The sequence below is a fragment of the Girardinichthys multiradiatus genome, chromosome 3 (genome assembly GCF_021462225.1).
Source record: "Girardinichthys multiradiatus isolate DD_20200921_A chromosome 3, DD_fGirMul_XY1, whole genome shotgun sequence".
NCBI classification, from domain to species: domain Eukaryota; kingdom Metazoa; phylum Chordata; class Actinopteri; order Cyprinodontiformes; family Goodeidae; genus Girardinichthys; species Girardinichthys multiradiatus.
This window is the reverse complement of record NC_061796.1, coordinates 11,826,347-11,849,794: the sequence shown is the minus strand read 5'-3', so window position 1 is coordinate 11,849,794 and position 23,448 is coordinate 11,826,347. Positions and strand designations below refer to the sequence as shown.

At 40.1% G+C, this 23,448-nt stretch overlaps 1 protein-coding gene across 1 annotated transcript in view; it reads right to left on the bottom strand.

The window, feature by feature from the left end:
- ddc (dopa decarboxylase) overlaps window positions 1-23,448 on the bottom strand; it is a 37,591-nt gene that overhangs the window by 5,637 nt on the left and 8,506 nt on the right. The window contains exons 3-12 of the mRNA XM_047357307.1: window positions 22,778-22,891; window positions 22,545-22,664; window positions 11,031-11,165; window positions 9,026-9,169; window positions 8,516-8,582; window positions 8,078-8,172; window positions 4,748-4,815; window positions 3,641-3,717; window positions 725-744; window positions 537-635 (exon numbers count right to left, since the gene is read on the bottom strand). Coding sequence (XP_047213263.1) covers window positions 537-635; window positions 725-744; window positions 3,641-3,717; window positions 4,748-4,815; window positions 8,078-8,172; window positions 8,516-8,582; window positions 9,026-9,169; window positions 11,031-11,165; window positions 22,545-22,664; window positions 22,778-22,891 — 939 coding nt within the window. The remainder of the gene's footprint in view (window positions 1-536; window positions 636-724; window positions 745-3,640; window positions 3,718-4,747; window positions 4,816-8,077; window positions 8,173-8,515; window positions 8,583-9,025; window positions 9,170-11,030; window positions 11,166-22,544; window positions 22,665-22,777; window positions 22,892-23,448) is intronic.

Below are 23,448 nucleotides of genomic sequence, written 5' to 3'. Positions count from 1 at the left end.
TTTTAGAGATGAGTAAAAGAGAGGAATTCCAGATAAAGAAAGGAAACAAGCAAACTCTGTCTGTTCAAGCTGCAGAGACCCACAGCTTTATGGAAGAATAACATATAGAAAGAAGAAAGCCATAAGAAGCTCTGGTTGTGGATTCCTAATAGGCAAGACAGGGGACAAAGCAAATATTTAAAATATGGTGGTTTTATCAGATGAGACTAAATTTTACTTTTTGGTCTACATGCAAAACATAGAGTGGCACAAAAAAACTCCCCCACAAATTCCTCTGAACACACAATCCTGCTGGTGAAAACTGGTGGTGGCAGAATCATGCAATTGGGATTTCTGTTCTTTGGCAAGGACAGGGAAGCTGGTCAATTGATTTTGTTGGCAAAAAATGTGGAAACTATGAATCGTTTTCTTCCCACTGCAAAACTGCATGTCACTTTGGGTTGTTGTCATATAGTATGCCAATAAAATACATAGCAAGGCACAAGTGAGAGACTCAAGTCATGCGAAGCCAAAGATAGACTGAGTTTGTTGCCTACCTTTCGTATATGAGCCTGCAGGCCTTTCACCCCGTACATACGAAACACAAACCACATCTTTAGAGAGCGAAATCTTCTTCCCAGTGGAATCTGCCAATGCTAGAGGTTGAAGACAGAAAAGTGGTCAGTCCTAAAATATTTGCATCACTGCATACATTCAGGTCATTGATAATAATAATTTCTCTTACTCTGTAATCTGTGACCAGCCCTGTTGAAAGAAAAGGAAATATGATAATATGATGATACAATGTTGAAGTAATATTGATTTTATATCCAAACATAAGGTAGTCAAAATAACATCCTAACACCTTTGGGTGCTGTTCTCAGTGCCCCGGTAAATATTGCCCCCTTTACCATGTACCATATTATCTGTTGACGTGCATTCATTTAGTAAAACTCCAATAAAGATTTCCGCTTCAGAATTGTTTCTCTGGTAAGGTTTCAGTGTCCAGGTGTTGTTCCTTGCTCATATGTCCACCTCCACTACCTTACTGATCACAGCACTGTCACTCTGCACTGTCTACTGGTAGCTGATCTCTGCAGAATGGAGGCCCTGGGTTAGCTTGTACTAATAACCACTAATTAGATTGAAGAGTCCAGCTTTTGTAAGGTGCCTCAGTGTGGTGGGTGGTAAGTGTCCCCGCCTCTCAAATTATAGTGCAAATCTAAGCCCATCTGCAGACTGAGACAATGCAGACCCTTACACAAACACATATATGCACAAAGACACTGAATTATATCATCAAACCTAGGTGCAGTTTAAATAGTGCAGTTAAATATATTAATTTAACTGAGAATTACGTGGTCACTCTTGAAAATAGGCCACTGTGTATTTAAAGGGGGAAAAAACATGCCGCAACATACTAATAAATTATTGTGGTCTAAAACCAGGTGTTTCAGTTTTATTGTCCAACCCCTGTAATGTCAATCAACACCACAGACAGGATCGGTGACAAGTTGGAGCCCTGGCAGACTCTAACACGCACTGGGACCAGGCTTGACTTTGTGATGAGAATGAGGACACCACTCTTGTTTTGGGCATTCAATGATTGTATAGACCTTAAAGGCCACCCCCACCATACTCCCATGACCCCCTTAGCAATTCCAAAGTAGTAAAGATCTGGTTCACTGTTCCACTGCTAAGACGAAAGCCACATTGCTCCTCCTGGATCTGAGGTTTAACTATCACTCAGTCCCTCCTCCCCAGCACACCAGAGTAAGCTTTCCCATGGAGACCAAGAAGTGTGATCCCTTGATAATTGGAGCACACTCTCCGGTCACCTTTCTTAAAAATTGGGACCACCACCCCTGTCTGCTACTCCAGTGGTGTTATCCTGTTCTCCATGCAACATTGAAGAGGCGTGTAACCATGACAGGCCCACGATGTTTACAGCCTTCAAAACTCAGGGTGAACCACATAAACATCTGGCACCCTGCTGCCGGGGAGCTTTTTAGCTACCGCAGTGACCTCTGCCACAGTGATGAATCACATTGTCCTTAGTCTTCAGGCTGTGCCTCTTCCGGATAACATGGTGACCAGATCGAGGAGATCCTCAAGTGCGCCTTCCTCCACTCAATTATGTCCTTAGTCTGGTTCCGCTGTTCCCTGGAGCATACAGAGCTTGGGATGATCCATTTTTCGTTTTTTGAAGTCACCGAACCATTCTCCAGAACTTCCCTGAGGCGAACCAAAAGTCTCTCTCCTAAGCTTCAGTGAGATGACATTCCACATCCCTAAAGCCAGATAATGCTGCCAGGAATTAGCACACTAAGGCCCCTGTCTTTCCCGATGTTCCTCTCTGCAGGTGATGGGCCCACAGTGAGGCGCATTCTATATCTTCTTGAGCTCAGATGACCCTCAGGAGCCAAAGCTTGACCATCACCAGGCACTCACCGGTGAGCCCCAACACTCCACACCACAGACCTAGCTCCAGGAGGTTGCACTCTCTCTAATCTGGGAAGTTTTTGCCTTTTTTTGTGGTCAGCCATATAATCAGAATCAATTAATTTCTCTAAATCTGACCCCTCCGCCGGGGCCAGTTTGCCATGGGAAACCCTAACAGAAGCTAACACGCCAGGTAGCCCTCAGGATCATAAAGGCACACGAACCCTTCGCCTCGTTACTGTAGCTATTCAGCAGAGGGAAGAATATGTATGTGCATGATAAAACATAGCGATATCCTCAATATATTCACACCCCATTAACTTTTTCAAATATTGTCATGCTAAAACCACAAACTTTAATGTATTTTGGGGGATTTGTTGTGACAAATAAGTGAGAGGGAGATACCCATGGTTTTCCAAACTTTTTGCACCTAAACATCTGAAATATTTGGTGTTGATTTATATTTAGCCCTCTTTACTCTGATACCTCTAGATAAACCACAGCTCCCCCAAAGTTATTAATGGCCACTTGACTGCTTTGACTAAATAATGGTCTCCTAGGTGGATTGTCATGTCTTAAAATGTCATTTTGAATGTTATACCAAACTCTGTGAGACATCCAGAGCTTGAGATATTGTTTAAGTTTAAACATGCGAAGATAGAGTGGTTTAAACCTCTCTACAACTTTGTCCCTGACCTGTCTGATGTGTTCTTCGGTAATTATGATGCACTTTGTTCAATAATGTTCTCTATGAAACCATGGAAGCCTTCACAGAACACCTGTGTTTAGATTAAAGCACATGAGTTGGGTCTATATATTAACTAGGTGACTTCCTGAATTTGTTCACCAGAATTTATTTTAAGGTATCAGAGAAAAGGGTGCTTAATATAAAGGCACACCAAACTTTTAAGAATTTTATTTCTAAAAATAACTGAGAACTATGTATCATTTCCCCCTTTACTGTGTGTTTTTAGCACTAATGTGTCCACAAAAATACATAGAACTTTACGTTTGTTACGTGATAAAATGCTAAATGATTTTCTGGGGCAAAACTGCACTACATGGCATTGCATTTAGATATTGTAGCATGATGTTTCAGCAGTCTTTAAAATGCAGAGCAAATTAATATTACTATTAGATCCTTGAGGAACTTTGCTTAGAGTTTAAACAAAAATACATTAACTTGTCTTAATCTGATGAAAAATTAATCTGACACTACCTGATTCCTGGTTTTCATGCTTCAGGTAGAGGGGTTCCATTTTAAAAGCTCCAATGATGTCTGTTCTCTTCTTCACCCTGTTGATAATCAGAGAACATTTGCACTTCAGTAAATCCACCACATACATTTTTGATCTTCATTTTGTGAAATTCATCAATTCTGGACTGTTTATATACAGATAATATTAAATCTGTACATCGATTTAAGTATAAACCATGGGTACCCAGCTCAATGCAAGTCCCTCTGGAGCAAACAATCAAGGGTCATAACACAAAAAAAACTCATAAACGTTTTCCTGTTTTAAATCATCTAAGATTACTAATAATCTTTCTATTTGCTAAAGGCCACAATAATCAGTGAGAGGAAAAACTTTTTTACTATTTTTAATTCATAAGTTTACAAAACCCTGCCATCTCATCAGTTCTTTTGTATATTCAAAACAATTAATCAAACACAAGCTTTATAGTTTAGAATATTTTCTTAAAGACTGTAGTTAAGGAATCTTAGAAAAAATTGAGTTTCTCCTTTCTTTCTTTTTTGATTGGATTTTTGGGATAGGCTTGTTTTCAAAATGTCTTTTAGGCTCAAACTTTAATCAGTTTGACTTCTCCTAATTATTTATAGATTTCTCTGAAAACGTAACAGATTATTATGTGTAAAACAGTTTTTCTACTCATGTCCACACTGAAAAAACTTTAATTTATTTTGTTGGCAGACTAAGGGAAAAGGTTCCCAAAAAATCTCTTCTGAAGCCATTTATATCCTTTAGAGAGCAAGCATTACAGTATTTAGTTGATGCTGACAGAAGGGCCAGGTGGAAGGCGCAGTTCTATTTTTACAGTGCAAATGATAAAGGCGTAGATTGATATCGCTTCTCATTGTTGCTTTATGAGCCCATGAGTCACAGCAAAGGTAAAATGGGAAATATTCTGACAACCAATATAAGCACTGACCCTCCAAAAATAGCATAGTTAAGGTTTCCTTCTTTGAAAGATCTTTCTAACACCAACATATTTAATCTATTAATACTTAATCTGTCATACTGTATTAAAAACATAGGACCTATAATAGAATAGCAAAGCAAACTGAGTTTGTTGGACAACTTACCACATTGCAGAGCAGTCAAAGTTGACTAAAAGCCATTTGTGTGGATTGAAGTTGAAAGAGTCTGCATACTTTAAAGAAAGACAAAATGATTTATTGTACAACATAGGTTCTTGATTCACTTCCATGCAAGGGTATTCATGTCACATTACAACCCAAAACTTCACTTTTTTTTTTTTTTTTTTTATCTTTATTTATACAGGTTGTCTCACTGAGATCCAAGATCTAATTTACACAATTTACTAGGATTTTGTGTGATAGACCAACACAAAGCCATTCAGAACATGGTGGAAGGATATACGGCTTTCAACATTTTTTTACTAAAAATAATCAAAAAAGTGTGTGGTTAATCTTTGTTGAGCAACATTTACTCTGATACCCCTTAATAAATCCCAATGCAACTAACTGCCATCAGATGTCACCAAGTAAAGTATTCCTTTCTGTAATTTATTCTGAATTTAAATGCAACTGTCTTATAGAGGCATTAACAGTTTGTTAGAGAACATTAGTGGACAAACAGCAACATAAAGATCAAGGAACACACTAAACAGATCAGGGAAAAGGTGGCTGAGTAGTAGTTAAAAAAAAAAAAAAAACAACTGTGAAATATGGTGGTGACAGCATCATGCTGAGATAATGTATTTTCTCCCACAGGAAGCGGAAAATCTGGGTAAGGTTAATAAAAAGATGGATCAAGCTGAATACAGAGATAATCCTGGAAGACAATCTGTGGAAGGATGTAAAAGGACTATGTAGAAGGTTCACCTTCGATCAGGACAACCACCAGTGAATGTTTAAGTCCTGTGCTAAATCCAATTAAGTATACATGGCAAGACTTGAAAAGGTGATGTTTGAGGACCCTCTTCCTCTTCATGAGCTTTTTTGAATAGAAGAATGGGAAAACATATTTTTCTCTGGATGTGCAAAGCTGGTACTGTACCCAAAAGGACTGTCATTGACTGTCATTGCAGTAATAGGAGGTTCTATAAAGTAATCACTTAGACAGGTGTGTGCATGTGTCACTTTTCAGGATTTTGGATGTAAACCTTTTGAAAAACATGCATCCGTTTTCTTCCACTTCACCATTATATGCTATTTTATGTTGGTCTCTCACATAAAAAAAACAATAAATAACACTGAGGTTTAAGGTTGTAATGTAGCAAAATGTGAAAAAGCTCAAGGGGTTATAAGTACTTTTGCAAAGCACAATAGTGCAACAAATAAGTAGCATTGTGGTTTAGGGTAGGATTTAATAATTACTCTTGAAAATAACTAAAACAAAAAAACAGTATGTTACATCATTATCTACCACAGTGGTTGCAGAGGAAACCTTATCAGCAACATTAATATCTAGACTATAGGGGACCCAACTTATTTGAAATGCAAAAGAGGAGCATCCAGTCGGCAGCTTGAAGAGTGAACTGGATTTCAGCCCTTCCTTGCTGCTGTCGTCAAAGAGAGATGAGTTATTCCCAATCTGCTGCCATCTTTTTGTTACCTATCTTTTGTAATATCCTTTTCCCTACTTCCACAGATGCAATAACACATCATAAAGACAATGTGATTCAGACTCCCAGCTGACAGTTGCGATGCTGACTGACTCAAAGGGGCTGGTTGCCTCCTTGTTCATCAGGCATATCCTAGCAACCAGTCAGTCAGGGAGGTGTTGTTCTCATCCAAAATTGACCAGAATTCTACCTTATGTTCTCATCCAAAACTACTGCAACACTGTTTTATACAACCTGTAATGTAATGTTTTGCTTTCAGCTCTGAGATAAAAACACTTTGATTTAAACAAATACTGCAAAATGGAAAATAGCACACAATACAGAAAGAAAGCATTAAAACTTAAGTCCATTTTCCTTCTACCAGTCAAAGAAAGGATGAAACAACTGTTGGTGCTTTTAACGTCAAGACTGCTTTCGCCTATCTCCTTACCACCGCTGTTTGAACTGGTGTGTCTAATAAACAAAGATATAGAAAGGTCCAATGCTGCCTCAGGAAATTACTTCGCCCTTATCTCTGTGTCTCTGTACAGCATGGGGAGCAACATCTGCTTGGGTAGCCTCAAAAGGCAGATTGATGCTCCTGCGTTGTATGCTGATTGTTTGGCCTATTGCTCCATCCTGCATGCTTCCTCCTTGACATTAACATTATGCCCTTTTCAAGGGCCATAGTGTTATTGTCACATAGATCCAACCAGAAATTATTATCCACCAATTGAACAGAAAGTGACTTTCCTTGGAGGTGGATATGTATTTCCATTTGTGACCTTGATGAAAGAATGGTAATTTTGTTGAAATCCTTACATTTAATGTTTCTTTCCTAAGAGGCTTCTTGGTACAGCTTAATTACATTAAGACATGCAAAAGTAGACTACACAGTGCCTTGCATTAGTGAAAATTAGGGTTTCTTTTTGAAGTGGAAGGAAAATGATTTATGGTTTACAAACTTTTTTAACAACTGAAAATCTGAAAAATGAGGTGGACATTTGTGTTAAGCTAATGGTAATGGTTTGTTTTAATAAAATTGTGGCAGCAATTATTGCTACAAGTGTTTTAAGGTATGTCTCTAACAGTTTTGCACATCTACAAACTGACCAGCTAAAATGGAGACTGTCTCTGAACAGCAATTTTCTCGTCACATATTTTCAATTTAATTGAGGCTTGGACGTTGATCGGGACATTCTGTCACATGAATATACTTTGATCAGCTCTGTATGTAAGTTTTTGGTTGTGGTAAATCTGGAGGGTGAACATCTGCACTGGTCTCAAGTGCTTTCCAGCCTACTCTGACAGTTCTGACCAGCTTCCCTGTCCATGCAGGAGAAAAGCATCCCCAGAGATTGATGCTGCTAAACTTAGGATAACCTAACCCTGCTTCCAACCTCTTCACATATCATTCCTGCCCCTTGGTGTGGTTGATCTTCATGATGCTGTGTGTTTTTTAATGTTCTCTAACAAACCTCTGAGGCGTTCACACATCTGTATTCACAAGATTAAATAACACACAGGTGAACACAATTTACTAATTAGGTGACTTCTGAGGACAACTGGTTGCACTAGATTTATTAAGGGGTATCATACAAAAGAGGGATGAATACAAAATGTGTGCCACACATTTTAGAATATTATATGTAAAAATGTTGAAAAATAAAATGTTTCTTCCCCTTCACAACTATGCACAACTTCGTGTTGGCTTATCACATAAGATCCCACTAAGACACATTGAGGTTTGTGGTTATAATAGAACAGAATGTGAAAAGGTTCAAGGGGTGTGAATATTTTTGCAAAGCACTGTATAAGCAAAACAATACTGATAATTTTTACTCACCTCAATGCCGTTCAATAAAGGTCTAAATTCAGGACAGATAAAGGCACTCCCAGCATAAGCTGCATCAATGTGCATCCACATGTTTTCCTCATTACCTGAAAAAGACAAAGAAATAAAAGGTTTACATAATATTTTAAAGAACATATTGGGTCATTCTTTTTAATAATCTGAAGAATAAAAACTCCTGAACCTGGATGACTAATCCATCATTAAATTAAAAGTCAAAAAAATCAAATACCGCATATTTATTGAAATTGCACTGGTAAAGGTGATGTGACAAACATTTCTTTTTCTTTGTTACTTTTGATTTAAATTTTCGTTTCAGACATCCTCATTCTAATGACGTTTTCAAAAAAAAATAAAATCAGATAGAACCATCAGAGCTTCCTGTCATGTGCAATCTGAGGAAGTGTATTTTGCTGCAACTTGTTGACTCACAAAGGGGTCCCAGTTCCATAATACGATCAAAAGCACATGATGGTGTGGTGCCAAGAGTCGCACAAAACTGAAACACACAGATATTGTTAATCAGAATCTTAAAGTGTTTGGTTTGTCATTGTCTATTTTCACAGCCATATCTGAAGATTTTTAAAAATGGATTGTAATTAATTTATCTATTGCATATTATTCTCTTAAATCTAGATGAAGGTCTGATTTTTGTCCTGTATAACTGGACAACTAAGACTTCTCCACTATTGTTCACTGATTTTGATCTGTGGGTCCAGATGAGACAGGGATTATTGCCCCTAACAAGATTGACATACATTAGTTCGAACAGAAACAATGTTATCTTTCAGCAGAAGCCTCAGGTGCATGCAGCTGCATCATAAGGAAATTACATCACTGTGGCTGCTGGCCATTTTATCTGACAGCCACAGTTTTGTGATAGGAAGTGTGTCTATATTTGTGTTAGCTCCAACGATGGATGTGTTTTGTGTTGTTCTGTACATAAAAAGGGATAAGTCCAGCTGCTTTGTCTTCCTCCACCATCTTCCTCAGCATTTCTTCTCTAACAGAGTAGTGTTCATCAGTAGGAACCTTCCTCATCACTACTGCTCCAATCAGGGCAGCCCGCTCCACGGATGAATGAGCCTGAGGTTGAGAGAAAGGTAAAACAAAAAAGTAAAAATTTTGCTTTGTGTGTATTTTGTCATTGAAATCACTGGAGGCTCAAGAATCTACATGAGGTTCTTGGTAAACAACATGGCGAATGAGCAATTTTTTAAAGATTTAATTTAAATTCTGAAGCATTTTAATTGCATTTGAGATTAACTCTCCATGTTTGATTCAGAGTTTTAGTCTAGATAAGCCCAAAGCCAAGACTGATATTGGCGTGGATGGTGTAGCTGAAGCATATAGTGATGAAATTGCCTTACATCTTTAACTAATAAGACTCAGTTCATATTCCTGCTGGAACTTTTCCATCTCTTTGGTTTTCATCCACATCTACCAAAAATAAATTGACTAAATGCTATATTCTCCTTTTATCACCTACAATAATTATGAGGTTTTTCAGTACATTGGCACTACATAAAGTCTGAACTCATAATTCTTTAGTTTAGCAGATAATTTCTGTTTCTCAATGTGAAGTAAGGCAAGCCAGGCCCAGTGGGCCAAACCTGGGTAAAGCATGGATCTCCGGTCTGGTTGTTGTGCAGCCATGGGGCCTTTAACAGAAGTTAGGCCGGGTTCAGTGACCAAGCCCTGGGTAAATCATGGAGCTCTAGTCAATTTAATGTGCAGACAGGGCTCTAAACTTTAAGCCATTGCAGCTAAGCATGTCAAACCACTACAATGAGCCCTGTTTGGCAAAAAAAAAAGGCTGTTTTGGTATTAGCAGAATGATTTAACTGTTGCTAAGTAAAAGATAAAAAATAAAAAAAACAATAAAACATTTTGACAGTTTTTAAAATAAAACTCGGATTCAAAGTCCTGGATTTTAAGAAAGTGCATGGATTTGTTAAACAGTCAATTTGAGCACAACTCGCTATGACAAGAATATGTTTTCCAGTGCTGCTTTGAATCCTTATTTTAGACTTGTATTACAGATCTCATCTTTCAGAACTTGGAAAAAACAAGAAAAAAAACAAATGGATGCCATCTAAAGGACCTGTTGCTTTAAACCTTGTGTGATGTTTCCAGATGCATAGTGCATAGAAGCTTGTTTTTTTTGTGTGTTTTTTTTTGTTTTGTCTTGATTAAATGACCATCAACAATGAATTAGAAAAACAATTAGAAAACTATATATAAAACTATATCTGAAGTGAGTTGGATTGATTTTACAGGAATGTCTGGTCAGTAGCTTCAACACAGGATTGTATTTATGTCAGATGAAACAAATACGAACAATATACAGCAGCTGCTGCTAAGAATAAGATTGTCATTTATCTACAGGAACATCAGGAGTAATAAATAAATAAAATAGGCAAAACACTTTACCTTCATTAAACTTGCACTACAAGGTAGAAAAAAATGTATCCCAATTTTTTGGTTATGCTTTGTTTGACCTAAAACATTTAAATTCAAAAACATATCCTTATCGTCCATTGAAGCAATCAACATTTGTTTATGTAGAGCCTCTCATGGAAGAAAGAACACTTCTAACCAGCTGTTGAGCAACATGAACTGGAACCCTGCAAAAGGTCTGTGTGGCCCTCAGGCAACTTCATAATCCAATCACAAAGTCAGTCTGGTTTCAAACCTGATCAGTTCTAGCTACTGCCTCAATGACCCCCGCTCTGTGACGCATGTTACAATGAATGATGACGACTTGTAAGATTGAAAAAAAAAAAAAAACATGTAAGGATTTAATAACTTGATGTAAATGTTGTAAGTTTTTAGATATTGTCTGGTATGGCTGAAATGCCTGGCAAAAACATTCAATGTGCAAATCAGTCTGAATTAAAAACAATGTTTGTGTGAAACAAATGTTTTTCTTTGCTCTTTGACTTACCTGGTCAGAGGTGTATGCCACCAGTTTAGAGAGGATTTCAGACTCAGATGTTTTAGGGTCTGTTGCCAGGAGCCGTCTGATTGCTTTACATCGTGCAGCAAGCAAGGATATCAGGGTCGCTTCACTGGCTGTACCCTGTCAGAGAATTACAGGTTCATCTGAATGTTATATGTTTGAAACATTAATGCAAAAGAAAAATGTATTCAAGAAAGTAAGTTATGTTCAGTCATTTAGGAGAAACATTACTCTTGCTTCAGCAAACAAGTTTCTGTCTAAAATGGGTCCTAATTAGGTTTTTCTACAAACAAAAACACAGAAATAAAGATATGAAAAGACATCAATAAATTGTATTTTTTGCTTTGTGTTTTATATTTCCCCTGGTGTTTCTTTAACAAATGAACCATAACTGCATCGAGTCTTGTAATATTCAATTGTTAATTTTGCCATTGGGTTTTGTCATGTTAGTTGATTTATTTTGTATTTAGTTTCTTACTTTATTCTTGTATTCTGTTCTTTATACGTTTGGTTTTTATTTTGCAAAGATCACTGTTTGTCTTTCCCTGCTGGTTTCTAGTTTCTTTGTGTTAATTAGTCTCCCTCCCTCAGCTTCTAGGCATTTGCTGCCTCAGTATATAAACTCCCTGGTTCTCTTTGTTCCTTGCAGGATTCATTCATTACCACACCCATTTCTCTGTCCATGCTCAATTACCTGTTTTCCTTGTGCAAGATCAATCTGTATGTTTTTCTATTTTATGATTAAAGAACTCTGTGTTTCAGTTCATTCTCTGCACTTGGGTCCTTTCACAAACCAAAATATGACAGTGAGACTGTTGGTTTCACCCATCTCTCACAGGTTCTTGGCTATTGGATGCAATGACAATTCAGGTAAGCATATGAAGTCATATATATATATATATATATATATATATATATATATATATATATAAAGCAATTAAGAAATACACTGTGTTACGTATGCAGTATTTGCCCAAAGATATTTTGTGGATATTTAAGGTGATTGATAAAATATGGGATTTTCAGGTTTCAAACCCATTTCAACTTGGAAAGACTCACAAATGAGAGAAAAACAGAGATGGCAATTAGAGGAGTTTATTAGCTGATGTTAGCAGAGGAGGGTCGAAGCTCAGCTGAAGGGCAGGAGATTCTGCATATGAAGGTCTTTTAAAGCAAAGCCTGGAGGGATGATTGGCTGAAGACGAATGTGGATCAGGAGCTCATTGGTTGGAGCGGAGAACGTGGTGGAGTAATTATACGGAGCCGGAAGTGGAGGTGAGTCTTCCAAGTTGAATTTGCATCAAAACTCCGTATCAACCTGGGAAGACTCACAAATGAGAGAAACACAGAGATGGCAATTAGAGGAGTTTATTGGCTGATTTGATTTATTTTGGTGCTCAGACCCCGGTGGAAGACATAGATGCTGATAATGACATGAGCTTGAAAAAAAATCTTAGAGTTAGAATTAGATAAGTTTTCCCCACAAAAATGGGCCGAGGCTGAATATTAACGGAATGTTGGTTAGCATGAATGATGTGAGATTGATAAGTGAATGGTAGATGTGATGAGATCAGAATAATAAGAGAAGAAGATCAAACTGACTGAATGGAAAGATGTTGAGAGCCTGACAAGGCATGAGAAGGAATGATTTGAGCCTGAAGGAGTGAAAGGAGATTGGCAAAGTTTTACGAGGCGTAGGATGAATGGAATAGCCTGGAAAAGCATAGAAAGTGATGAATGTACCTGCTAAGGAATTGAGAATGACAAGTTGTACCTGCCAAGGCGTAGAGAGGGATTGACTGTGCCTACCAAGGCGTAGAGAGGGATGAACTGTGCCTGCTAAGATGAAGAGAGAGATGGATTGAGCCTGCTATGGCTTGGAGAGGGATGAACGGTGAAAAATGAATTATGACCATTAAGCATAGAGATGGATGGGTTGAGCCCGCTAAGGCATGGAAAGAGGGATGAACTGAGCCTGCCAAGGCGTAGGAGAGGAATGATTTAGAGAGGAAGCAAATGAAATCATGACTACACAAAAGAGGTTTAAGCAAATATTTATTTCTTTGGCGCTCGGACCCTGGTGGAAGACATGGATGCTGAAAATGACATGAGCCTGAATAAACATCTAGTATTAGAATAGATATGTCTTCCCCTCAAAAAGGGCAGACGCCGGGGCCGAGGCTGAAATAGAAACAGTTTTTGAGTTAGTATGAATGAAGGTGGTCTGACTGTCAGGAGAAGGGATGATCTGTGCCTGAAAGGATAGCAAAGAAAATTAGTGAGCCTGGCAAGGCATGAAGGATGAGGCGTGTGCTTGGCAAGGCGTAGAGAGGGATGAGGTGTGTGCCTGACAGGGCGTAGGGAGGGATGAGGCGTGAGCCTGACAAGGCGTAGAGAGGGATGAGGCGTGTGCCTGACAGGGCGTAGAGAGGGATGAGGCATGTGCCTGGCAAGGCGTAGAGAGGGATGAGACGTGTGCCTGACAGGGCGTAGAGAGAGACAAAACGTGTGCCTGACAGAGCGTAGAGAGGGATGAGGCGTGTGCCTGACAAGGCGTAGAGAGGGATGAGACGTGTGCCTGACATGGCGTAGAGAGGGATGAGACGTGTGCCTGACAGGGCGTAGAGAGAGACAAAACGTGTGCCTGACAGAGCGTAGAGAGGGATGAGGCGTGTGCCTGACAAGGCGTAGAGAGGGATGAGACGTGTGCCTGACATGGCGTAGAGAGGGATGAGGCGTGAGCTTGACAAGGCGTAGAGAGGGATGAGGCGTGTGCCTGACAAGGCATAGAGGGGGATGAGGAGTGTGCCTGACAAGGCTTAGAGGGGGATGAGGCGTGAGCCTGACAAGGCGTAGAGAGGGATGAGGCGTGTGCCTGACAAGGCATAGAGGGGGATGAGGAGTGTGCCTGACAAGGCTTAGAGGGGGATGAGGCGTGAGCCTGACAAGGCGTAGAGAGGGATGAGGCGTGAGCCTGACAAGGCGTAAAGAGGGATGAGGCGTGTGCCTGACAGGGCGTAGAGAGGGATGAGGCATGTGCCTGGCAAGGCGTAGAGAGGGATGAGACGTGTGCCTGACAGGGCGTAGAGAGAGACAAAACGTGTGCCTGACAGAGCGTAGAGAGGGATGAGGCGTGTGCCTGACAAGGCGTAGAGAGGGATGAGACGTGTGCCTGACATGGCGTAGAGAGGGATGAGGCGTGAGCTTGACAAGGCGTAGAGAGGGATGAGGCGTGTGCCTGACAAGGCATAGAGGGGGATGAGGAGTGTGCCTGACAAGGCTTAGAGGGGGATGAGGCGTGAGCCTGACAAGGCGTAGAGAGGGATGAGGTGTGTGCCTGACAGGGCGTAGAGAGGGATGAGGCATGTGCCTGACAAGGCATAGAGGGGGATGAGGAGTGTGCCTGACAAGGCTTAGAGGGGGATGAGGCGTGAGCCTGACAAGGCGTAGAGAGGGATGAGGCGTGAGCCTGACAAGGCGTAAAGAGGGATGAGGCGTGTGCCTGACAAGAGGGATGAGGCGTGTGCCTGACAAGAGGGATGAGGCGTGTGCCTCACAAGGAGTAGAGAAGGATGAGGCGTGTGCCTGACAGGGCATAGAGGGAGACTTATCTAGAAAGAATGAAGGGATGAGAAGAAACGTGTGAGACATCAGCTGACGGATGTTGGAGAATGGGGATCTTGAAGAAAATGAGGGGAAAGAATGAGGTTTGATAAAACGATCTTACATAGCAAGGATACGTTTAAACTGAAAAGGCCAACCACCACCAGTAAATGCAGAAGCTCTCATCTAAGAGCTGATAGATCATTGAGCAGAGAACACAGAATAGATGTTTGGGCAGACATATGAAGAGAATGCTGAAGTTGAGCAGCGGCCAAGTTGTTGTAGGGAAGCTGTGGAAACTCCTTGGGTAGCTGCTGAAGTGGCTGCCCCGATTCTGAATGAGTGACCTGAGAACTGACTAGGGGGAAGATCGCACTGAACAATGTGCAATCTTTGGGGACCAGGAGGCAATCGTGGAAACCCCTTCTGCAGTGAGGAAGGGGCATGCTGGTTGAGTTGATTTTGTGACGTTTGAGAGCAAAAGTGAACATGGCTTGGAAAGGACAAAACGGGCTATCAAGGCGAGCAATGGAAATGAAACATGGACCTTTAGTTTTGGTTTGGTTGAGGTAAAATTTGAAATGGTCTGGATGGAACTTGAGGTCTGAAAAGGCTAAATCTCTAGATGACACGAATGAATTAGAAGGAGAAGTAAATTTGCATAGTCTAAGAAAGCCGTAGAAGGTAAGGAGGGAGGCACTGACAGAAGAGATTTGAAATAAGGTGAAAAACGCCCGAAACGAAGGGTCAGAAGAAGATTTTTACGGAGGGGAAGTGTAAAAGATCTACGAGAGTCAGGCTGCGGAATGCAATGTTTTGAGATGCCTTTCAGAAGTTAACGCGTAATGAAAGAAAGGCTTGGAGTGGGCTCAGAAAGATGATCTTTTGATAAAAACTGATGCCTGCTAATAGGCTGTAGGGGAGCTTGAAATGATGGTGTTCAAAACATGAAAGTAATGAAAGCAAGGACTGAATGAAAACCAGGTACAATAACATGTTATTAGCAAGGTAACATTTTGCAAAGGTTTGCCAGGTGAAGGAATAAGGTTTGAAAGTGGAAGTAGCTAGACCTGAGATACAGCAGTGTTTGGCGGGTTGCAAAAGAGGAAGGAGAGAAAGGAATAATCGGAGTAGGGTAAAAGTGGGCTGATGAACAGAGACGGCAGAAGACCTGAATTTTAAAACGAGACAGAGCATTAGCGACTGAATTAAAATAACCTGGAACATGACGGGCAGAAATGATGAAGATTCGACAGAGGTAAGAGCTATGTCCGTGAAATTACCTTATTGTCTGTTGTCTGTTCATAAATTGTTTAGAAACACTTAGTCCAGGAAAGTTCAGGAAAGTGCTGTAAATCGATTGTCGCAAACTGAACAGCGCAGCGCCGACCCGATATGCAGAGAGAAAGTGTGCTCCACGATTAGACGGGAAAAGATATAGTTAAGATGTATATCAAAACAGGAAATGGTTCCTTAGCACCTGGTTAATAAGGGAACAAGGTTGGTATAAATGTTCGAATGTGTCGTCGAATGAATATTTAGATATTCTACGGAGCAAACAGGTTGCTTTTAAAAGTACATCCCCCCCAGTAGAGATTGCTAATATTCTTTGGTAAATTAGTAACGCTTAAGCACAATACGCAGGTTTACTAGTTTCAATATAAGCTAAGTAAAGTCGCGCACAATTAAAATAATTTGCGTTGAATTTATTTTATTGTACAGAGAAAATATAGAAGGTGATGGTTACAAATTTAATAAATATATGTGGTAAAAGCACTGAAGGGAAAGACTGTCAAGGATAAAAGGGGGTTGTAATAATTTAAGGTAAATAATTCATTTATGGTAAATAATAAGGCAAAAAGGTTAAAAGCAGCATATTGTTAGAGTTACTGAAGGTATTTACGTTCTGTATATTTTTTAGCTATAATAATGTGTTCACATGCAAGGTTCTGATAACAAAAGGATTGTGAACCATCCGTAAGAGAGACCATATTTTTTAACCGAGATGATACAGACCGTAAAAAACTGAAACAAGTCAGCCGAGAGAACGACATTGCTCTAAAAGGAAGAGATACCATTCGTAAGGAGACTGGAGTGGGAAGCTAGCAGTTTGAGTTTGGCCAGGAAGGAGTGCTGGAAGAAAGGAAGAGAAGAACAAAGAGTGCGCTGATGGCCGACTGAGCCACAGGAATCAGGAAGTGGCTTGCGTCATGACAAAATTTCAGTGGCGAGAATAAACCAGTTTAGGCAGACTCCTGATTGAGCGAGGGTGAATGCAACTTTGGCAGAGAAGGATTTGTGATAATGATAGAAAAATCTGGAAGCCATGTTGAAAGGTAGGTCAACTATGAGGGACGGATAGGAATCGAGCTTATTCTATCCTCAGTTAACAGAGCCGAAGACGTCTCTGAAATGCTTAAAGGTGGCCGCGAGCTCACCAAAAGGAGATTCTTGGAAAGGTGGGGAGTAGATCATTTAAACACAGCATTGAAGCCATCAGGGGAAGCGATACAGTGGTCAACCTCAGGAGATGGTAAAATGAGAGAGACCAAATTAATGAGCTGCCCCTGCAGAATTCGGAGCGGAGCCTGAGTAAGATATAGAGTGCAGGGGAGTACATAATCTACCTTAATGTAAAAGAGGAGTGGGAAACACAGCATGCTTGAAGGGCATATGAATGAGGAAGTAGTTAATAGAGAATGAAGTGCTACATCTCACCCTTAGAGACGATCCAGGACGAGCATTGCGATGGTGAATGTCAGTGGGAGGGGCCCAGGAGCAGGTTGAACGATGGCGGAGCGAGAAGAGGAAGTGCCGACATGGCAGAATTGGAGGCGTACTCCTGGAGAAGCTGAGTAAAAGATTACAGGTCCTTCTCAAAATATTAGCATATTGTGATAAAGTTCATTATTTTCCATAATGTCATGATGATAATTTAACATTCATATATTTTAGATTCATTGCACACTAACTGAAATATTTCAGGTCTTTTATTGTCTTAATATGGAGGATTTTGGCATACAGCTCATGAAAACCCAAAATTCCTATCTCACAAAATTAGCATATTTCATCCGACCAATAAAAGAAAAGTGTTTTTAATACAAAAAATGTCAACCTTCAAATAATCATGTACAGTTATGCACTCAATACTTGGTCAGGAATCCTTTTGCAGAAATGACTGCTTCAATGCGGCGTGGCATGGAGGCAATCAGCCTGTGGCACTGCTGAGGTCTTTTGGAGGCCCAGGATGCTTCAATAGCGGCCTTTAGCTCATCCAGAGTGTTGGGTCTTGAGTCTCTCAACGTTCTCTTCACAATATCTCACAGATTCTCTATGGGGTTCAGGTCAGGAGAGTTGGCAGGCCAATTGAGCACAGTGATACCATGGTCAGTAAACCATTTACCAGTGGTTTTGGCACTGTGAGCAGGTGCATTGACCCTGCCCTTGATAAAACACAGTGGACCAACACCAGCAGCTGACACGGCACCCCAGACCATCACTGACTGTGGGTACTTGACACTGGACTTCTGGCATTTTGGCATTTCCTTCTCCCCAGTCTTCCTCCAGAATCTGGCACCTTGATTTCCGAATGACATGCAGAATTTGCTTTCATCCGAAAAAAGTACTTTGGACCACTGAGCAACAGTCCAGTGCTGCTTCTCTGTAGCCCAGGTCAGGCGCTTCTGCCGCTGTTTCTGGTTCAAAAGTGGCTTGACCTGGGGAATGCGGCACCTGTAGCCCATTTCCTGCACACGCCTGTGCATGGTGGCTCTGGATGTTTCTACTCCAGACTCAGTCCACTGCTTCCGCAGGTCCCCCAGGGTCTGGAATCGGCCCTTCTCCACAAACTTCCTCAGGGTCCGGTCACCTCTTCTCGTTGTGCAGCGTTTTCTGCCACACTTTTGCCTTCCCACAGACTTCCCACTGAGGTGCCTTGAAATAGCACTCTGGAAACAGCCTATTCGTTCAGAAATGTCTTTCTGTGTTTTACCCTCTTGCTTGAGGGTGTCAATAGTGGCCTTCTGGACAGCAGTCAGGTCGGCAGTCTTACCCATGATTGGGGTTTTGAGTGATGAACCAGGCTGGGAGTTTTAAAGGCCTCAGGAATCTTTTGCAGGTGTTTAGAGTTAACTCGTTGATTCAGATGATTAGGTTCATAGCTCGTTTAGAGACCCTTTTAATGATATGCTAATTTTGTGAGATAGGAATTTTGGGTTTTCATGAGCTGTATGCCAAAATCATCCGTATTAAGACAATAAAAGATCTGAAATATTTCAGTTAGTGTGCAATGAATCTAAAATATATGAATGTTAAATTTTCATCATGACATTATGGAAAATAATTAACTTTATCACAATATGCTAATATTTTGAGAAGGACCTGTATATGAAGCTCTGGAGTGAATCCATGGACGAGACAAATGAAGTAGGGAAGATTTTGGGATGGCCAGAGTAGAAGAGGACATCGAAGCCTGGGGACCGGGAAGATTGGTTTGAGAGACAAGATTGGAGGAGAACTGCTGCAGAAGCTGGGGCGGGTGATGCGGCGCCGGGAGCCGGAGTGAAGACAGGGCGACCTCGGCGACGCTTTGTAGGAGGATTGGAGGAGTTCTTAAGGCGCCTTCCACTTGCCCGTAGCTGAGACGAGGAAAAACGGGCTATCAAGGCAGGAGGCCAGTCAAACGCTCCTACGAGCAGAAGAGGAGAAAGGAGGGTGGAGATTCGTCACGACACAGTGCGAGGAACCGCCAAGTCGCCAGAAACTTAGTCGGACATATCGCGGCTGATCGTCGAAGCTCAGCTGAAGAGCAGGAGATTCTGTGTATGAAGGCCTTTTAAAGCAAAGCCTGGAGGGATGATTGGCTGAAGAGGAATATGGATCAGGAGCTCATTGGTTGGAGCGGAGAACGTGGTGGAGTAATTAGATGGAGCCGGAAGTGGAGGTGATCCTTCCAAGTTGAATTTTCGTCAAAACTCCATGAGTCAGATACAGATTCATTTTGAATTATGTATTATTTACGATATCTATGTTATTAATTTGATTGTTTCATAAAAGCACATCTCTTATCAGATATGAGGTTATTGGTGTTAGAAATCAAGTCATAAAATTCTGTTCACATTTCATTGCTTTGCATAACAGGCATTATTCTCAATATTTGATGTTGGTGTTCCTAATATGCATAAAACGTATATGTCGTGTTTTGTGTGTATTGAGGAGGACCCAAATGGAAACAGGACCGAAGCAGACACATGACAGAAATTGTATTTAATGATGAAACAGAAAACTCACAGAACAGAAAGAAAAAACACGGACCAGGGCAACAGCACCTTCAAATCCAGTAGTGAGAGAAAAAAAAACTAAGGCACTCAAATACTGTGGAAATGTGATTGTGCCATGGAAACCAAACGAGCATAATGACAGAATGACAGCTGAATGGAGAACAAGGCTAAGAAACTCAGGATATTATACTAATGACATCACAGATACATGGGATAACCAAAAGAACAATGAAGACAGCTAACTAAAAAAAATACAGAAATAACTCAAAATAAAGAACTCAGACAAATGTAAATCACAAAGTCCATGGGATCATGACATAATATGCATTTGAGGTTCAAGGGATTTCCCAATAAGTAAGAGAGAGTAAAATTAAAATAAATTTGGAAATGGCTTCCGCAGTCATTGTCATATTTTTCAACGCAAGAGAAAAATGGCAAGTTATAGCTTGAGATTTTGAGTTCATTTATTATTAAGTTTCAATTGATATCATTAGTTTTCCATTTTTTATGTGTGACAATAGCATCGTGGATTCCAATTCATGTCAACAAAAATCTAATGATAAATTTAAAACATTCTCTAAAAACAATAAACAGATCAATAAACCAGTCAAATAACTGATTATATGTTGCTTGCACCTAATAAAAGAAATATTACAAAGTGCCAACAAAGCAGACCTCAATAGCCCAAACTTCCTGTTCTTATCCAATTGATCATGCAGCACAAGCCCAGCCATGACCTGTACTTCCTAGGAGTCTTATCTTCTGAACCCCTTAAGCAACTTGCAGCTCTTATCCATCCTCCTTCAGTAATGTCAAATGGAGCCGTTTAGTTTTTTTTAAACATAACCTAGCAGATGTTTGTCCATAATCTGTCAGGCAATTTGCTGTAAATCCTTCCAATTTACCAGCTTAACATAGAAACACAACAGGCTGTAGAGTCCAAACAACTAAAAGCAATTGGCTCCAATAATTCAATTCAGTTTATTTATCAGAACACATCATCTAAGGCACATAATAAAATAGCCCCACCCCCAAAAAAAGTCAAATCTAAATCAATCATAGAGGCAAGTACATACATTCCAAACATTTTTGTGTTAATATAAATCAAAATACAACTTCAGTCAAAATTTTGCATAGTCTTAACTCTGGCCCCACACAGGGTGTTAAATGATCTTCAAGGTCACATTTTTAAAAGTCCTTCCATTTCCTCTGTGTGGTGACACACCGTTTGTAATAATAGGCTGGCAGTGTGCTGTCACAACACTCATTAACTCTGCGGCAGCAAGAGCTCGATTGGTTGCCATAGTGAGCTGGTAAGCTGCTCTAAAAAAAGGAGAGTTGCAGGACAGAAACAAAAAGACGATGAGCCAGATGAGCCCTCACGCATAAACACGCCCTCGCACTCAGGTGGAAACGACAGAAGAGGCATGAAACGATCTGTCATCAGAGTGCACTCTCATGCTCAACCATTCACCATCCCAATAACACGTGCTCGCATCTATTGCTTCTGCATCTCTGTCAATGGAAGGCTAAACTAATGGTTAGCCTTCTTCCACACGAAACAATCCCGGCACCAGCACTGTCATTTTTCTGTCATGCGCCTGGAAATGACACAATCAAAAGGCAATTTCCTGCCAATGTTCCCCTGGTTTGCACCAGGGAGAAAAAGACAACAGATCAATAATGCACAAATTGCTGATAGCTGTAGACGCCGGGTGTCTGTCTAAATACCAGTTTCTCAGTTATTTGTTTGTATAATCACCTTCAAAGTTGAGAAATGTTGCAAATATTATTAACCACAATGTTCATTTGGCAGGTCCAATATCTTCCAGATGTATTCATTTCCTTAAACCTTTTCTTTTTGCCACTTTACACCCACATACTTCAATGTATTTCATGTTTATATTTATTTTATATCTAGGTGATAGGCCATCAAAAAGTAGTGCATAACTAGAAGGTGGAATCAAAAGGTGATTTTTTTTGGTTTTGTTTATAAAAAGAATTAGCACTCCATCAGATTAAATGGAGAATGTCTGTGAACACCATCTTTCAAGTCCTGCCACAGATTATCAGTTGGATTTAGGCCTGGACTTTGACTGGGCCATTCTAACACATGGATATACTTTGTCATCGTAGGTCCGGCTGTATGTTTAATGCCATTGCCCTGCAGGAAAGCGAACCACTACAACATTCCCATCCAAACATGTTTTCTTACACAGTTGACCAGTATTTAACTCCATCTATCATCCCATCAACTCTGACTATCTTCCCTGTCTCTGCTGGAGAAAAGCTTTCCCACAACATGATGGTACCACCACCATGTTGTAAATCACATGTGGTTGTAAATCATAAAATGTAAATCTTCAACAGGTTTGAGGTTGGTTGCTTTCATTTATCGTGTCTCTAACTTTATGTAATTTTGTTTCTATTCCTTGCAACATATATATTTTTTTTATTAAATTCAGCTTGGCTATGTTGAAAAAAATGTGTAGGTCATATAAATAAAACATATGTAAAAATTTTGTTGAAGTATAAAGAAATTGTTTTTGTTATCACTGGACTGATTTCATCTACATAATTTTAAATGGGTACTGTGACACCACAAAAACATGCTTACCTGAATAACCCCACCTCCATGGCCGTGTGTCCCCGCAATAAAACTCTCAGGTAGGTTCAGCATCTTCCCAAGCCAATCTAGCATCACTGTCTCCAGCTCTGTGCAGGCTGGACTAGCAGCCTAAAATGCCACCAAAATTCAAAGAAATATCTGAAAAGCTTGCTATTTCTCTATGGATATGAGCTAAAAGCATTGTCTGAAATTACAGGGAGAAGTGCATTTGTGTACATTACCCAGGAAAATCCAATGCAACCAATGGCCCCACACAGCATATCAGCCAGCATAGCGGGGTAGGATGAAGCTGCTGGAAAGTATGCAAAGAAGTTTGGGCTGTGCCAGTGGGTGAGCTGGAAAAAAGATAAATTAGACTAACAATAAAATGGTAAATGTTGCAAATAATAAATATGAAAACTACTTTTTACTGTGATCTACTACAGTTTTGCTTGGTTAAAAGTGAAACTGCTACTTTTCTTTCTGTCACAAACATGTAAGGAAATCTAACAGCAATCTTTTAACCATAAAATCGTAAACCTTTAATTTTGGATTCATGTATTTCTAAACTTCTACCTGTATTAAAGAGTTGTTACTTTCCCCAAACCTGCTGTATTGAATAAAATGTTGCTAATATGTTGTACACAATCTCTATAAAATCCAAAATGAATGAATTTTTCTGGTTATAATTACATGAAAGCAAAACCCTAAAGGAAGAGAGAGAAAAAAACAGGTGAGGTTGCAAAAACATTTTAATGTTTTTGTTTTGTTAAAAGCATCAACTTAACAGCTTGAATGTCTGAAGTATTAGGCATGTCTCAGGCTTTAAACGGTTAGGTTATGGAATTAAACAACCTGGCTGCAGCAAGAGGATTATGTTACTATAAATGTCCTACTAATTATTTAAATTTTC